General features: G+C 41.9%; 1 protein-coding gene across 5 annotated transcripts in view; it reads right to left on the reverse strand.

Annotated features, from left to right (window-relative positions):
- The window catches only part of MID1 (midline 1), a 388,352-nt gene that overhangs the window by 16,597 nt on the left and 352,410 nt on the right, over positions 1-19,345 (reverse strand). For all 5 annotated transcript variants that reach the window (XM_037821570.1, XM_037821568.1, XM_037821571.1 and 2 more), the window contains exon 8: positions 7,936-8,097. In XM_037821570.1, coding sequence (XP_037677498.1) covers positions 7,936-8,097 — 162 coding nt within the window. The remainder of the gene's footprint in view (positions 1-7,935; positions 8,098-19,345) is intronic.

A 19,345-nucleotide genomic window follows, 5' to 3' on the forward strand; every position in this document is an offset into this window, starting at 1 on the left:
TAATTAAATATAGAACTTTCTAAAGGCTTACATTACCGTTCAAAATGACAGCATTACTCTTATGATCTTAGAATGGCTAAAGAATTGTAGATCTTCAGCCCACATTTAAAAAAGTGAGAGTAATGTCTGGTCTTTGACTCCTGAGTTTATCTATGTAATAAGGCCCTCTCTATTTCATTAACTACATTTACATTTTGAAGATTTCACTATTACAAAACCTTGGCAGAATCACCCCTGGACATTTTGTCACAGGCTGTCACTTCTTTGACATAAGAGTAATGCTGTCATTTTGAACGGTAATGTAAGCCTTTAGAAAGTTCTATATTTAATTAAATCCTGAAATCTTGATTCATTTGCTTTCTGGTCTGAATTCCATAACCATGAATGCATTTCAAGTTTGATTGAATATGGTTTAGAAGATGGCCTGTGCCACTTGGCTGCAAGGCAGGAAACGTGTTACAACATGTTGCAAAGAGCAGGGTGTCCAAACGCCACTGCGACCGATGCAGTTGGCAGGCCCTTCTGCCCAGTACTTAGCTCTCTGACAACCACAGGAAAAAGCTTGGTAAATGTGACTATGGCAAGGCACGATGCTGGCTGAGAACCTGACATGGGGAGAGAGGGAGAGCGACATGCTAAGTCGTTTGGCCAAAGAATTTCCAGTTGCCATTTGGATAAAACCCAGCACCTTTTGTTTTCATCAGGGGCTAGCACACCTTTTCTGTAAAAAGCCAGGTGGTAAACATTTTCTGCTTTGCAGGCCAAGTGCTCTCCGTCATGACTGCTATTCAACTCTGCCTTACATTATGAACACTTAAGGTAGTAGCTCATAATGTTAACGAATGGGTATGGCTGTGTGGAATAAAACTTTATTTAAAAACACAGCTGGCTAGATGTGGCCAATGGGCTATAGTTTCCTGACCCCTGTTGTATATTTGAGACTCTGCCAGTGCCAAGCAGGGAGTAGGGACTCTTCGAGGCCATGAGATGTACTGGGTGACGCTTGCTGTTTAAATCATGCATGTCTTGTAAAAAAAAAGAATGTTCTCAGGAATGATCATACCAGCAACTATTGGAGATAAAGTATGAACTAAGACAAGAAGAGCCTGAAGACACCATTGCTTAAAATATTTCAAGTTTTAAAAGTGGATGATAGAATGTGGGTAAAATGAATTGGACACTAAAGGGTAGACCAGGAGGAAATTCCATCAAAGCTCCATCCAGTGAAGAATATCAGAATGGTATTGCTATCCGAAAGACATTTCAAGGGTCAGCTCACTCCTTCCCCCAACTGTCAGCTTAGAGTAGGCTGACCCCTGTATTCTCAGTGAGCAAATCCTGCCTCTGCTCAACTTGTTTCTCAAATAAATCACCACCCACAGTGCCCACATTCAAGGCTTTGCTCCAGTGATAATAAATTAGTCCAAGGAACAAATGAATTGCTTACTGATACCAGTCTACTAAAAAATTCAATTCACTGTAATATTTCTATATAATGGGGTTAGGTACCCACCACCCACCAGCCAAATCCTGCTCACTCTGTGTTTATAAATAGTTTTATTGGATCACAGCCACACCCATCTGTTTGTCATCTATGGCTGCTTCAGTCTACAATGATCAAGTTGAGCAGCTATGATCAAGACCATCTGACCTGCAAAGCCCAAAATATTTACTATCTGGTCCTTTACAGGAAAAGTTTGCCAACCCCTGGTATAAATTAAAACTTGATAGCATAACATTTGATCAATGATTGGCAGTCTAGAAAATGGAAGATGAAGAGATTACCTTTCCATATGATGTGAAGAAGTTAGCTCAAGTAAAACTTAGAAGGCACAAATAGGAGGTCTCAGAGATACGTTCTATAGACGGTAACCTCAGTGTATATATTTATTCATTTTTTTCCATTTAATCTCTAAAAATGTTTCCTTCTTTGCCAGCAGAAATACTGAGAGGACAGCTTAGCTTAATGTTTAAGAGTATTGTCTTAAAAATGGATGTGTCTCGAAGAAGATGGCAGCATAGAGAGGAGTGGAAGCTAGTTTGTCCCCATGGAACAACTAATAAACAACCAGGAACAACTAATGAATAATCTGGAATAACTGCGGGGGGACAAACATGACTGTCCACTCATCATACACCAACCTGAATTGGGAGGAATGTTCGAGATCGCAGCATAAAATCTAAGTAAAAACTGCAGATCCAAGCCAGGAGCCCCCCCCCCCCCATGGCCCAAATGGCAAAGCCTCGTGGTGCTAGAGAGCAGCCCTCTCCCAGCAAGCGAATATAGCTCAGCTGAGTGCCAACTGGGGTTTTAATTAACAAACATGGACTGCTCAATACAAGATATGAATCCCCAACAAGCAGACAGAAGCCTTGGGTGATGACTGACCTTGGAGAGCCAGAGGGTGGCCGCAGACTGGCCCTGAAGGGGCCTTTCTGTCCGTTTCAGCTCAGTGGAGAAAGCCTCAGCCATTTTCAGTTCCTAGTACTCTGACACAGACAAGGGAGGAGATAGCACAGGCAATCTATTCAAATGCTAACGACCTCTCCCTAGGGGTGGGTATCTTCCCTAAGAGGAAAGAGGTGGGGCCCAGCTCTACTACCCGCCTTCCATTCAGAACCAGACCCCAGAGCCTGGGGGAAAACAGCTACAGGCCACACCTCCTTACACCAGTCTGGAATGACAGGCTGACAGGTGCCACCTGTCAGACAGAAAAGCACAGTGACTTGAGGCCTCACAGGGTGTATCAATCTTGTAAGACACCCTCAGGGAAAGTGGATACGATTGCCTTCTTCTAAGACCTGAGCTGGTTCTGCTCTGGGAAAACCTGAATGGGGTAATCAAGGAAACCAGATGCCTAGACAACAGAAAACTATAAGCTACACTAAGAAAAACAAAGTTATGGCCCAGTCAAAGCAACAAACTTACACTTCAACTGAGATACAGGAACTTAAATGACTAATACTAAATCAATTAAAAAAGTTTAGGGAAGATATGACAAAAGAGATGAAGCATATAATGAAAACACTGGGCGTACATAAGGTAGAAATCAAAAGTTTGAAAAACCAACTGGCAGAATCTATGGAAATGAAAGGCCACAACATAAGAGATAAAAGACAAAACACTCAGGAACTGGAGAACAAGGCACCTGAAAGCTTCCACACAAAAGAACAGATGGAGAAAAGAATGGAAAAATATGAGCAACGTCTCCTGGAACTTAAGGACAAAAAGAAATGCAGGACTGTGGACAGTTGATTGTATACCATGGATGATTGTATGGTGTGTGAATCTATTTCAATAAAACTGAATTTAATTAAAAAAAATGCAGGAATGTATGTATCATTGGGGTCCCAGAAGCAGAAGGGAAAAGGGGCAGAAGCAATAATGGAGGAAATAATCAATGAAAATTTCCCATCTCTTATGAAAGACATAAAATTACGGATCCAAGAAACGCAGCATAACCCAAACAGAGTAGACCTGAATAGGCCTATGCCAAGACACTTAATAATCAGATTATCAAACATCAAAGATAAAGAGAGAATCCTGAAAGCAACAAGAGAAAAGTGATGTGTGGATTTCTCAAAAGAAACCATGGAGGCAAGAAGGAAGTGGGGTGATATATTTAAGATACTGAAAGAGAAAAACTGCCAACCAAGAATCCTATATCCAGCAAAACTGTCCTTCAAATATGAGGGAGAGCTTAAAATATTCTCTGACAAACAGACAATGACAGAGTTTGTGAACAAGATACCTGCCCTACAGGAAACACTAAAGGAAGCACTGCAGACAGAAAGGAAGACAGGAGTGAAAGATTTGGAACACAATTTTTGGAGATAGTAGCACAGCAATGTGAGTACACTGAACAAAGATGACTGTGAGTATGGTTGAAAGAGGAAGGTTAGGAGCATGTGGGGCACCAAAAGGAAAGATAAAGACTGGGACTGTATAACTTAGTGAAACCTAGGGTGCTCAACAATTGTGATAAAAGGTACAAATATGTTTTTATATGAGGGAGAACAAATGTCAACCTTGCAAGGTGTTAAAAATAGGGTGGGATTGGGGGTAAAATACAATCAATGCAAACTAGAGACTATAAATAATGGGAACATTGTATTATGCTTCCTTTAATATAACAAAGGCAATATACCAAAGCTAAATGCATGTGGGGGGGGCAATAGGGGAAGGGTATAGGACTCCTGGCATTGGTGATATTGTCTGACTCTTTATTCTACCTTAGTTTAATGCTATCTTTCTTTTTGTTGTTTTCCATCATGTTTTTTTTCCTCTCTCTCTCTCTCTCTCTCTCTCTTCTTTTGTCCCTCTACCTTCTTTGACTCTGCCTCCTCCTCTGTGGAAGAAATGGAGATGTCCTTATATAGATAGTGGTGATGGTGCTGAATACATAAATACGTGACTATACAGGGAACCAACGATTGTTTACTTAGGACAGAATGTATGGTGTGTGAACAAAACTGTCTTACAAAAATTGGGTTGATGAAGAAACCTTGAGGGCACTCTAGTGAGTGAAATAAGTCAGACTCGTAAGGACAAATATTGCAGGGTCTCAGTGATATGAACTAATTATAATATGTAAACTCATAGACATGAAATATAAGTTACCAGGATATAGAACGAGGCTAAAGAATGGGGAGCGGTTGCTTATTATGAGCAGAATGTTCAACTAGGGTGAGCTTAAATGTTTAGAAATGGACAGAGGTGATGGTAGCACATTGTACAGGGCTGAAAGGTGTGTGAAAGTGGTGGAAAAGGTAAGCTCAGAGTCACGTATGTCACCAGAAGGAAAGTTGGAGGTCAAAAGATAGGAATGTATAAAACGGTGAATCTTGTGGTGGAGAATGTCCATGATTAACTGTACATATATTAGAACTCCCTCTCATGAACTAGAATAATTGTATGACACTGTAACTAGAAGTTAATAATAGAGGGGCATATAGGAAAAAATATATGCCTATTGCAAACTGTATACTACAGTTAATAGTATTTTAATGTTCTTTCATCAACAGTAACAAATGTACTATACCAAAACTATGAATCAATAATGGAAGGGGGTGGTAGTTAGGGGTATGGGAGGATTGGAGTTTCCTGTTTTTGTCTTTCTTTTCTGGAGTAATGAAAATGTTCTAAAAATTGAAAAAAATATTAATTGTGGTGATGGATACACAGTTGTATGATGGTACCATGGGCAACTGATTGTACACTTTGGATCTTTGGATAGTTGTATGGTATGTAAACAATCTCAAAAAAAAAAATGAAAAAAAAAATGGACATGTCTCAAAGAAGTTATTTGGCTAATCTGGGTCTCAGTTACCTCATTCATAAAATAGGGCCAGATAATGACCTCTAGCACATGAGGACTTTGTTGGGACTAAATGAATTCATACACAGAAAACACTGAGAAGCAGGCTTGGCATATGGGGCACACTCACAAGGGTTGGCAACAACACTGAAAATAATATTTGAGGGTTTCAACTCAGCATTTTCAGTGAGGTGAGATCTACTAAAAAGTTAAGACTCTCCCATTTGGGAAAGGAATCCAATATATTGAAATGTAAATATGTGTTTTCAATTTCTATTTTTGTTCCACAGAACAAAGGACAATTTTATTTATTTAAACAAGGGTAATAAACCATCTGCCCAAATTACTTACCGGACACCTGCACTTGGGTGGATCACTGCACGTGAAGCTCCACATGGTTGCGACAGAACCTGTTCTATGCAACTTAGAGAAGGGCACCCCCAATCCCCACCCCAGCTGGCTGAGACTTGGGATCATCTCTGACACCTCACATCTAATCAGTCTTAAGTCTGGTAAGTTGACATTTAAATATCCCTCCAATCTATCCACTTATTGCCATTGCTTGAATAGGGCCTGACACTGTTCAGTCCACTGTTCTTGTAACAGTCCCTAACAGCCGCCACCAGCCAGCCTCCCCTCCTAAGCCACTCACCAAATGATGGTAAGACCAAGCTTTATTAGACAGAAATTCTGATCCTGCCTCTCTCTCGTCCACACTCCTCCCTCCCCTTCCCCACTACCCAGTGCTCTCAGAAGCAGCCCCTTCCTCGTCTCCTGAGGATTTCACCATCCAGTTCTTGCCTCCAGCTTCCTTGCTCTCCCATCCTCCCACCCTAAGCAACACAAGCCACACTGATCAATGTTCCGCTCCACAAAGATCCTGGGTCCTCCCTGTCTCTGGACCTTCACACACCTGTTGGCCCTGCCTGGAGGACTGCCCCCTCTTCGCATACCCTATCTGTAACCCCCCAGGGAAAGCCGCACTCCCCCTTCCCCCACAGACTGTGCTGGGGGCACCTCCCTTGTAAACCCAGTGCCCCTCGTGGTTACTCCCATCCTGACATCTCACCCACTGAGTGGTAACAAAGGGTTGGTGCGCTCTGGTCCCCGGTGGTCTACGAACCCCTTAGGAGAAGCACATCGTAAGGAGTTGAACGTGCCAAATTTGCCATAGAACCCTAGCATCTTGCACAGCATCCTGAACAAACTAGGTTGCTCACACATATTTTTTGAAGGAACAAATACACATTTGCATGTACATCAAATGCAAACTGCTGATCCTTCTGTGCATAGGTATGGTGCCACGTGCTGCATAGTTATAAAGAAACGTGTCATCAAGTTATCAAATGTTTCGAACTTGTCTTCGTGAGAGCTCATAAATGAAACCAAAATGTCCCCATTTTAAAAATGAAGAACCTTAAGTACAATGGGGGCTCCTGGATCGGATCCTGGAGCAGTAAAAGAACATTAGTAGAAAAAACTGGTGAAATCTGATGAAAGCCTGGAATACAGCTAATAGAAATGTACCAATGTTAATTTCTTTTTGGGACGAATGTACCGTGGGGATGTCAGACATTAGCTTTAGGGGAAGCTAGGCAAAAGGTACAGGGGAATCTTAGTATTGTCTTTGCAACTTTTCTGTAAACCTAAAATTATTCCAAAGTAAAAAATTTATTTTTTTTAAAAAAGGGAAGAAAACAAAGAAATAAGACATAAGGCTATGTGGGTACCTGGCAGCAGAACCTCAGTCCCCTCATCCTTCATCTAGTGCTCTCTTTACACCCCTCTGCTGTCTCTCTAAGAGCCAACATGTGCTCTGTGCTGTGCTGGGACATCGAGGCTGTGGCTAAGTGAAGGCTGCTCCTGGAAAGCAGTGATTTGTTCTTGCTGACTGGCTGGCGACCCCGTAACACGGTGCTATACTGACACACTCCAATTTGCTTTCTCTTGGGAGGTCTTACCACAGAGAAACACTGTGTTACATAACATAACATTTCTAGATCAAAAAGACATAAAGAAGTGATGATGAAACCAAACACAAATGAGCAGAGACTGACAGAGGGAGATGACAGCATCACAAGAAACATGTACAGGCTAGACACTTCTCTGTGGTGGGGCTGTCCCGGGCATTGTAGGATGTGTAGGAGCATCCCTGGCCCCTAGATGCCAAGAGCACTGCCCCACCTAGGTGTGACAACCACAAATGTCTCCAGATATTGAAAAATGTCCCCAGGGGGCATAGTTACCTTTAACTGAGAACCACTGGGCTAGATAGATATCTGCAGTAAAATAAAGAATTCCTGAAGAAAGAGTTGTTAATTTGCTATTCTGCTATAGAAAACAATAATCTCTGCCATCTACAGAGATTCTCACAAGAACTCTTCCAGATTTATTGATTTAAAAAAAATGAGAAGACTGGAGTGTAAGGCAGGTTAATAGACTCAAAGCCACTAAGAGGTGGGGTCAATTTTGGAACCAAATGTATCTGAAGCAAATTCCACTGCCCACACTGGCTCTTTGCTGGCACCTGAGACAGAGAGAAGGAAAAGGAGGGATAGAGGCAGCTGAAAGGTGAGCAGGTGAGAGAAGACAGCTCTGCTGGGCTCATGCCACTTACTGTTTGTCTTCAACTTCCCAGGCTCGCTGCTGCGGCTGCCAGCCTGGTTGATGGCCTTGACAATGAAGATGTACTTGGTGCCACTCTGCAGACCATGCACCGTGTAGTGATTCTGCTTGATGTTGGGGACAATCATCCAACTATCCGCTGAGTTGCACAGACCTGCAATGCCAACCAGACATGGTGAGGTTCTTTAGTGCAAGCCTGGGGAATGCTTCCACCGTTGAATAATTTTAGGTGAGCTGAACCGCAAGAATTGCTAAGGAGGGCTCTGTCTCTTCTTTAGGGAGAAAACCAATAAACTCAAGGGCTTTTGGCTCAGGGCCCTTCCTATAGCCAGAGATCAAGCTCTACTTATTACATATTCCTATTCTGCACTCTAGATGGAAAAGCCAATTAAAATTATTATATTGACAAGGTGCCAGGTACAAGACTAGGCATCACAAGGCCTTGAAGGCATGACAATGCCCCTGCCATGGGGAGAGGCTTCTGGGGACAGCTTGCTCCTCCCACCAGGAGGGTGAGACAGATGGGGGACCAAGCCCCATTGCCCGTTCAATGCAGGAGCAAGCCCTGTCAAGAGCTGCAGAGTGACTCAGCAGAGCCCAGCTTGGCTCTGCTCTATTCTGGAACTGGCATCATAGGAATGCATTTGGTCAAAAATCCCTGTTGATGCTTTTCCAAGATCCACACTGGGCCCTGAGCTTTCCATAGGGGCTGCTGCTCCAGGGCTCTCCTGGGCATTTGTCTCCCAAATCACTCCACAGTCACAGTGATGCTGGATCCCAAACAACCCAATGATCCTTTACCAGCTCCTCTCGGGGATTGGGTTGCGTTGGCTGATCCAAGCTGGGCTCCGCAGCTGGCCCCAGGCTCCAGGAAGTGGGTTGGGGTGCAGCTGAAGCTTTACGATACTTGGAAGAACATGTAGGAAAAAGGAAGCCAGTTTGGTGTTGTAGCTGGCTAGTTCTGGAAACATCTCTCTGGTATCAAGCCCAGCTCTCCCCTCTCCACCACATTAATCTCCCTTCCATCAGAACCTTTTCCACCCCCCTGGTGACTGGGCTGTCAGGAAGTTTCCTGACACTGTTGAATTTCTTTCTTCACCAGTGCAGGGTAGAGGCCCAGGCCCCTCTGCTTCCTGAGCAAGATCTTGCTGCCCCCAACCCTTTCCTTTTAGTGTATTTGCAAGTCAAAGTGTTGGTTGGTTTCTTGTTTTTTTTTTTTTTAATCTCAAGCAGCAGCCCCTTAACCTTTTTTTGTTCTCACCTCCCTGGAGAATCTAATAATGCCTTTCTGTAGAAAGAAATGCACAAACCTATATCCGCATTTCCTTACCAAGCCACAAATATTTTCACAGCATCTCAAGATATTCACAGGCCCCCTGAAGTCTGTCTTTGAAACCTACTTTCTCCAATCTTTGAGTTAAAATTGCTCATGGTACTGTCATAGTTGAGAAGAACTTAAAAGTCTTTGGTCACTTGTAAGAATTCACCTAATATGATTTGTATCTTGGGTGTGTGGTCTTTTCAAGTGCACCTCTGTGAGGGTTTTTCTTCTTGACCAGGGGAATTTCCTATCACCTCTTTATATTTCCTCCTGTGAACACTTTCACCAAGGGGCCTGTCAGATTTGACCATGCCAGCCTAAGACAAGGTCAATAATCTTGAGACTCACAGAAGAGTTTGAGTATCTGTGTGTGTATACACCTGGGTTTGTTTGGAGATGTAGAGCACCTGGAGGCACACACCCTGCTCCAATTTTCCTAACTCTTAGCCTTCTCTTTTCCTCCCAATTCTCACTTGTATAAAACCCAGAAAAAGATCCATAAGCAGTTTAGTAACTTGGGATTCTCCCTACTATGTTTCCCTTTTCTTTCCCTTGAACATAGGTGCAATACACTCAGGACTTCTGGATAGTTCTGGAGAGTTCCACAGCCAAATCTTTAGATTTTGATCCAACCAAAGAAGAGCCCTTTTGAACTCTGACTCTGCACCCCAAGAGGCCTGTACCTCACTTTAGGACTTTAATAGGAATATTATGTCAATCAGAAAACAAAAAATATTAAGCTTTTCTATTACCCAGGATGGTCCACTCAGATTCCTAGACCTTTGTCCATAGTAGTCAGGCAGGAATGAAAACAATAATAGTATTCAGTACGCTCAAACGGGAATCCTATCAATTTCACTATTTTTACAGTTACTGTTTAATTGCATATGTTACCATAAAATGGATGTTGTGGTCAAGGAAAACAAATGTAAACATGTTTCAATAAACTTCCCATCACCAAACAACCCAAAAGCTGGGTTTAATGTGGTGGTGGGAATGCTTTCAGCAACATCATAAAGCAGATGTCTGAAATTGCTGTAAATTGCAACTTGGCCTATAATCCCAAATCTTAATCCACCAAAGAGTGAATGTTTCAAAAACCTTTTCCAAACAAAAAAGGGGCCTTGACTGACATTTTGAACAGGTCACTGATATTTCTTGCTTATTAAAAGAGCAAAACTTTCGTGGCATAGTAAAATTTGACTGGATAACTTTACACTGAGTCCATCAGCTTTCATGAATACTAAAAATTATTGCTATTTAGGTTTACCTTTGTATCATTATTACTACTACTACTGCTGCTACCAGGATAACGAGGGAGAAGTTGATTTAAAATGCCAAGAAAGCAACATTGACAATTTTCTTCAGGTGGCTGGGGCGAGTGGAGAGGACAGCCTCGGAGCGCACGGTTACTGCACTGCTCATCTTGGTCTCAGGCCAGTACCACTTAACTTCTTGCATATGGCGTTTAGTTTGCGTAAGCGATTCTTCTCTGCCTTGGTACCCTGCTGTGTCAGGATTGTTCACTGGGTTTTATTCATCTCTTTATGAAACACCCACACAACCATCCTTGCTGAAACGTCACTTTTCTCCAAACTCATTTCAGTCGTTGTTGGGGAGGTTCTGACTTTCATCTTCTCCAGTCCAGCTTGACATATAAAAACAACAATGGAACATGGAAGAGAATTCGTTTCTGATGAAACCTAATTGAGTCTTTCGATTTTGCACATTTATTTATTTGATTATTTTTGTTCACAACAGGTCATGAGGTCAGAAGCATTTCCCTACAGAATGCTGCTCATTACAAGATCCTAATTACATCTGGGATTTTTGAGCCTTATACGGTAGCCATCATCTTGCTGTAATACATTATGTGTAAAACATTATGCAAAGTGGGCACCCTTTGGAGAGTCTGCACACCAGCTTCTCTTTGCCTCTTCTAACAGATTCGACAGAGGTGAACATTCGTTTCCTTCTTTACAAAAATAGTCAATGCTTAATAATGTTTATGAATTTTTTCTAAATGCCACAAATAAATTGAATACAGATAACTACTTTGACATGAAGGCTTAAGGACATGGAGCTTTTCATTTTTGCTAATAGTAAAAATAAAGTATAGGCTGCTGGGGAAAAGCCCCGATTTAAGGTTTTAAACAAGGTATTACAAATAGTTTTGAAAAAATATGGAAAATACTGTCAAGTTAAATATATATCTAGGTATTAATAAAGTAATTCATTAACATCTGTAGTCACAACTCTGTTAGTTAATACTGCCAACAATTTTGCTTTTGAAGGTATGCATTTGATTAGTGAGAGTTTTTTTATAAGAAGATAACAACGCTCTACAGCTAACATCTCATCCTCCTTCAGTAACGCCCGTTGAAGGCAATGGCATCATCATCATGGCAGGGGAAGAAGCCTGAACTAGAGAGCATAAAAGACTTGCTAGCGGCATCAGGAGCACAACCAGGTTTTGAGCAGTGTGTCTTTCAACTTTCAGTAGAGATTCACCATTAGGTCTTGCCATTCGATGGCATCTGCAAAGGATGTGCCCCCAAATCACAGGATGGATGGAAGGACATTAAAGGAAGACCTTCCCCATGAAGGTGGTGTGAAATGTCATCATGGAGAAAATCCTGGCAAATCGCATGGTGGACCTTGATTATTATGACATATGAAATTGGCCCTTCTTTGAAAATGCCATGACAGGGGTTGAGTCTTTTGTAGGAAAAATAGCTGTCACTGTGGCAGACATGGTGCTGGGGACTTTACTTTTATTATCGCAGTCACAGGTGGTTAAAACACAATCCTTCTTACAGGTGAGGAAACAGACTCAGAGGCAGTTCAACCATGATTACAGAGCTGGTGAATTCCCACATCAGGATTCAAATCCAGCTCTATTAATCACTGCAAACAACATCTGAGAACATCTTTTGAAAATATTTGCATTGTAGTTAGCTTTTAAATGTGAATTTATTCTTTCATTGTTGCAATTAATCCACGTCAGGACTTCACTATATTGGTTAGTAGGTATTAAAGCAATGAACAGACCCTCACACTAACAACCTGACTAGAGCACCCTGGTTTGTTTGCTGATCAGCACCTGCAGTTTCACTGTTTTCCAACCATCCCAGGAGAATGGGCCTTTTTCAGCATCTGTGCAATACGTGAGGCAGGTCCACCATTTTCATTAAGCTACTTGACTGACTTTTCTTTTGGGCAACTCGTTTCCAGTAACAAAGCACCGTTGCTGAGATCGCCCAACATAAAGCTATGAGTTCATTCTGCTTAGTTATTTTGCTTTGGTTAAATTTCTTTACGTATGGCCCTTTGGCACCGATTCCATTTATGCGTCTTGTTTTGATATTATTTTCCATGCTGACAGCATGGAAGTGAAGTCAGTCACAGTTTAGCCACCTGAGATAGCCCAAGTTTCAAGCAATAGGTATCTTCCATTCATGTCAGGAATTGAATGATGCTCTGGTACTGAGTTAGGGTTCAAACGTACACTGCCACTGTGGCCTAATTCCTCGCCCCTCCCTGTACCCATGCCCTTTGCCATGAAACTTTGTAGGGCCTTTCCACTCTGAATCTGGGTTGCCCCATGATTCCCACTCTCCCCTGGAATGTAGACAGGGCATGTGACCTGCTTATAACTAATGGAATATGGCAAAGGACAAAAGTGATAGGATGTCGATCTCATGATTATGTTATAGTACATGGCAAAGGGGAATGGATTTTGCAGATGTAATTAAGCTTCCTAACCAGTTGACTCTGAGTTCATCTTGGGTGGATCTAACTCAATGAAGTGTGTCCTTTAAAACAGGGCTCAGAGGCGAGAGACTTGAAGCAGCAGGAACCCCTTCTCTCTCCATTACTGGCTTTAAAGAAGCAAGCTGCCATGACTTCCATAGCCACAAGGAAATGAATTCTGCCACTGTGAATGTGGATTCTTCCCTAGTTGAGTTTCCAGATGAGAAGAGAATGTGGCCTAACACCACCTTGATTTCAGTCTTGTTACACCCTGAGCAGAGGACCTGCTAAACTGGGCCCAGACTCCTGGTCTATAGAAATGGTGAGGTAATAGATGGGTGTTATTTTAAGCCACTAAGTTTTGGGAAATTTGTTACACAGCAGTGGAAAACTAATATATCATCTTTCCTGGATCAAGCAAAAATGATTTCAGGGAAATGTTTCAGATTTCCTCATGTGAGCAAAGAACCACCTTTTAGATATGAAATGACTGCAAATGTTTTCTTTTTCTGGTTACACTATTCACTCATCAACAAATGTTAATTCTTTCAGTAGTCTGAGTGTTTACAGAGAAACTCTTTGTAAATGACACAATGTTTATCGATGCCAGGTCACTGCAATGAATCATGCCCCTATATTCTTGTTTTTCTTCTCATACCTACAGGCCCTCCTTTTCTCTGATTGCCTTGGGATTATTTACCATTTTTTGAATTGCATCTTCTTCAAAGTGGACATATAATCACGTGGATGCTCTGTGTTTGCTTTGCTTTGAATTAGGATTTCTCAACCTTAGCACTATCGACATTTGGAGCCAGATAATTCTTTGCAGTGGTGAGGGGCTGTCCTGTGCGCTGTAGCATGTTGAGGAGCAGCCCTGGCCTCTACCCATTAGGTGCCATTAGTACCCCTCTCCCAGACAGGACAACCAAAATGTCTCCTGATATTTCCCAATGTCTCCTAAGGGGCAAAACTGCACCCCCCCATTGAGAATCACTGCTTGAAATGAAGGGATGACTATTTCCTATTATGTTAATGATTATAGAGGAATTTGTTATTCACGTTTATGGTGAAGCATAAACAAGTTTTGAAAATCTCACTGGACGTTAATTCTATGATTCTATGTTCCGCTCAGGGTTTATGTAGCAAAGATGGGTGAAATACCAGCTCATACAACTGGAAAATCACATTAAAAAATCATATTTAACCTCTTGGAAGGGCAATTTGGCAATGCCAGCCACAATTAGTGTGCAAATAATCTTTGGCTTAGCAATTCCACCTCAAGGGATTATTCTACAGATATAATTTGCTATGTGTGAAAGGACAGATATTCAAGGGTATTCACTGTGGCATTGTTTATAAGAGCAAAAGACTGGAAACAAGCTAAATATCTGGCAATAGAAGATGGGCTAAATAAATTAGGGTACATCCTGACAAGAAGATACTAAGCTGCCTCAAAATAGAACGAGGCAGTACTTTATTATATGTTGAAATGGAATGATCTCTTAGATATCACAGTGAAAAAAGCAAGGCAAAGAACTGTGTGTGGTATGCTACCCCTTGTGTGCCTAAAAAATGTGTGTGTGTGAGTAGCATGTAGCCTTGTCTATAAATAAGGGTTATCCTGGAGAAGATGCAAAAGAAATGGAACTGGTACAGTGGGTAACTCTGAAACCTGGGTGACTGGCAGATATTGAGAAAGTTCTGATTTGTACTGCATCCCTGTTTGTGCATTTTGTTTATTATTAGGCTGTATTCCTGTATGACTTATTAAAAAAAAAAAAAAAAGCAGGGAATGAGTATTTCATCAAGATTTGCGGCAGGGCAGATAGAACCAGGGATCAGGAATGATACCAGAAAGATTCAAAATCCTGGAAGGTGAGCAAAAACAATGGCTAACTGTTGCCATATCAGCGCTTCTCAGACTTCCCCAAAGAAGTACCCCAAATAACACTTCCTGGGGATATGGACCAGAGATAGAGAAACCATCTGGAACTGCCTTCTCCTTTCATCTCTGCTGCTAGTGCCATCAGCAGGGCCTGGCTATCTCCTGCCTGCATGAGGCACCCCCAGGACCCCGGCTGATGTCTCTGCTTCTAGTCTTGCCCCATCCCATTGCATCGTCCATGGCGCTGCCTGAGCCAGTGTGCTCACTGAACACCCAGCCGATCACATCACTGCCCTGCAAGACTCCCAGATGCACAGGGCAGAATCCCAGCACTGTATATGGCCTGAGGGCCCTCCGTGGTCCAGCTCTTGCCTGAGTTAGGACCAAGTGACTAGTGATTAAGAACCCACATGCGGGAGGCGGGGCAAGATGGCAGAGTGGTGAGGAGCAGAATTTCGTCTCTCCCCTAGAGCAGCTGGCAATTACCCAAGAACTATATGAAACAGTGTTTTCGGGGTCTCCAGTAACCAGTCACACATTGGACACAAGTTTGGAATTGGAGGAAAAGCTGAGAACGCAGCGAACATTGTAAGTTCCCTGGACCAGGGGTCTGGCGCCCCTCCCCACCCAGACCTCACAGACTGTCTTGCTGCCGGCTCCCTGAAAGGGGGGAAAAAAAAAACCAAAAAACAGCAATCTGCTGAGGGCAAGAAGGGAGGCTCAACCCAGCCTCAACTGCAGAATTAATTAACAAATTAATTAACTAACTTTGGGAGCTGGGGTGCTAAAGAAGGGCTGGGCTCTGAGAAGTGGGGGCACGTAAAAGCAGGCACCCATTCCCAGACTCCAAAAAAGCCATTTTTTTTCCCCCTACATTTTGTCCCTTCTGGCTTCTCACTGATCCCTTATCTTTTTGCATTTCAATAGCCCCCGGCAGGGGTGGAACTGAAGCTGTTGGAGAGTAATTATCAGACAGTAGCCCAAAGCATATCTTTAAATGCTCTATTCTGACACTGACAAAACTTCCAGGCTAGGGAAAGACTTTTAAAAGAGACTTTTTTTTTTTTTTTTTAATCTAAAAGTAATATATGTGGTTATTTTCTATCGGAAAGCCCAGGTTGAGGGACTAGGCTGGGCTTGGGGGGAGACAGAGTGCCCACAGTGTCTTTGAATTCCGTATTCACTACTGAAGGCCTCCACCCCCGTCTTTAATTGGCAACTCAGGCTGACCAAGGAATCTACCTGGAGAGGCCCCAAAGAGGAGAGGGGAGAAGGGAATAGTGTCCCTGAGAGACAACTGGAATTCTTAGGATTGGGAGAGTGGAGGGAGGTCCAGCTCAACTGGCAGTCCTCCTTCTGGGAATTCAGACCCCAGGGGCTGGAATTCAGATTCCGGCTTCAGTCAGCCACGCCCCTGACAGGATCAGAGTCACCAGGAGAACTAAAGTCTCCACACCTCCTTACACTGGTGGGGGAGCTGCGGGCTGGCCAGCGCCACCTGCTGGACAGGAGAGGAAAAGCACCAAGTCTAAAGGCCTCATAGGAGGGTCTCATTCTCAGGAAAACTCCATACCCTCCCAATGAGACCTGGGCCTCACTAGACTGGGAAAATCTGACTAGGGTCGACCATATCTGAGGAGACCCACTCACAAAAAGGTTACATAGAGGCAGAGCAAGAAGCAGAAAAAACAAGAGGGGAAAAATTCTGATCAACTAAATAGAACCTAAGTTAGAGGTCTAGAATAAGTTGAACTGAATAACAGAGGCCAGAGAACAAAGCCAACCAACAAGAAAACCACTAGGTAAAAGACAGAAAACAAGCTCCAAAATAAACTAATCAAGAAAATCAGATGCCTAGACAACTTAAGATAACAAGCCATACCAGGAAACACGAAAACATGGACCAGCCAAAGGAACAAACTAATAGCTCAGCTGAGACACAGGAGTGGAGGCAACTAATGCTAAATAAATTTGATGAAATGAAGGAAGATATAGCAAAAGAGCTGAAGGATATAAAGAAGACACTGGCTGACCATAAAGAAGAATTCATAAACTTAAAAAAACAAATGGCAGAACTCATGGGAATGAAGGCCACAATGGAGGAGATGAAAAACACAATGGAGGGACACAACAGTAGATTTGAACAGGCAGAAGAAAGGATCAGTGAACTGGAAGACAGGTCATTCGAATTCATACACACAAAAGAACAGATGGTGAAAAAAATGGAAAAATATGAGCAGGGTCTTAGGGAGCTGAGTGACAACATGAAACGCACAAATATACGTGTTATGGGTATCCCAGAAGGAGAAGAGAGGGGAAAAGGGGCAGAAAGAGTAATAGAAGACATATTCACTGAAAATTTCCCAACTCTTATAAAAGACAGAAAATTAGAGATTCAAGAAGTACAACGTACCCCAAATAGAATAGATCCCAATAGACCTACTCCAAGACACTTACTGGTCAGATTGTCCAATGTCAAAGACAAAGAGAGGATTCTGAAAGCAGCAAGAGAAAAGCAATCCATCACGTACAAGGGAAAGTCAATAAGACTATGTACAGATTTCTCTGCAGAAACCATGGAGGCAAGAAGACAGTGGCATGATATATTTAAGATACTGAAAGAGAAAAACTGCCAACCAAGAATTCTATGTCCAGCAAAACTTTCCTTCAAAAATGAGGGAGAGAGTAAAACATTTTCAGACAAACAGACACTGAGAGAGTTTGTGAATAAGAGACCGGCACTACAAGAAATACCAAAGGGAGTGCTGCAGGCTGATAGGAAAAGACAGGAGAGAGAGAGTTGGAGAAGAGTACAGAAATGAAGATTATCAGGAAAGGTAAAAGGAGAGGAAAAAATAAGATATGACATATAAATTCCAAAAAACAAAATGGTAGTAGAAAGTACTGCCCTTACAGTAATAACACTAAATGTAAATGGATTAAACTCCCCAATAAAAAGACACAGACTGGCAGAATAGATTAAAAAACAGGACCCATCTATATGCTGTCTACAAAAAACTCACTTTAGACACAAGGACAAACATAGACTGAAAGTGAAAGGTTGGAAAAAGATATTTCATGCAAACAACAACCAGAAAAAAGCGGGAGTAGCTATATTAATATCAGACAAGTTAGACTTCAAAAGCGAAACAATTAAAAGAGACAAAGAAGGACACTATATATTAATAAAAGGGTCAATTCATCAAGAAAACATAACAGTCATAAATATTTATGCACGAAACCAGAATGCCCCAAAATTCATGAGGCAAACACTGCGATCACTGAAAGGAGAAATAGATACCTCTACAATACTAGTTGGAGACTTCAATACACCACTCTCATCAATGGATAGAACATCTAGACAGAGGATCACTAAACAAACAGAGATGTTGAATTGTATGATAAATGAACTAGACTTGACAGACATTTATAGAACACTACATCCAACAACAGCAGGATACACTTTTTTCTCAAGTGCTCATGGAACATTCTCTAGGATAGACCACATGTTGGGTCACAAAGCAAGTCTCAACAAATTTAAAAATATTGATATTATACAAAACACTTTCTCAGACCACAATGGAATGAAGTTGGAAATAAATAAAAGGCAGAAGGTCATAAAATTCACAAACATATGGAGGCTAAACAACACCCTCTTAGAAAACCAGTGGGTAAAGGAAGAAATTACAAGAGAAATTAGTAAATACCTCGAGGCAAATGACAATGAAAACACAACTTATCAAAACTTATGGGATGCAGCAAAGGCGGTGCTGAGAGGGAAATTTATTGCCCTAAATGCCTATATTAAAAGAGAAGAGAGAGCAAAAATTGAAGAGTTAACTGCTCACCTGGAGGAATTAGAGAAAGAACAGCAAACTAACCCCAAAGCAAGCAGAAGGGAAGAAATAACAAAGATTAGAGCAGAAATAAATGCAATTGAGAACAGGAAAACAATAGAGATAATCAACAAAACCAGAAGTTGGTTCTTTGAGAGAATCAATAAAATCGATGGACCACTGGCTAGGCTAACAAAAAAAAAAAGAGGGAGCAGATGCAAATAAATGCAATCAGAAATGGGAAAGGAAATATAACTACCGACCCTGCAGAAATTAAGGAGATAATGAGAAGATACTATGAGCAACTATATGCTAATAAACTAGACAACTTAGATGAAATGGACAACTTCCTAGAAAAGCATAAACAACCAACATTAACTCAAGAAGAAATAGATGACCTCAACAAACCAATCACAAGTAAAGAGATTGAGTCAGTCATCAAAAAGCTCCCAAAAAGGAAAAGCCCAGGACCAGATGGTTTCACATGTGAATTCTACCAAGCATTCAAGAACGAATTAGTACCAATCCTGCTCAATCTCTTCAAAAAAATTGAAGAAGAGGGAAAGCTACCTAACTCTTTCTATGAAGCCATCATCACCCTAATACC

Source organism: Choloepus didactylus, chromosome X (genome assembly GCF_015220235.1).
Source record: "Choloepus didactylus isolate mChoDid1 chromosome X, mChoDid1.pri, whole genome shotgun sequence".
Taxonomy (NCBI): domain Eukaryota; kingdom Metazoa; phylum Chordata; class Mammalia; order Pilosa; family Megalonychidae; genus Choloepus; species Choloepus didactylus.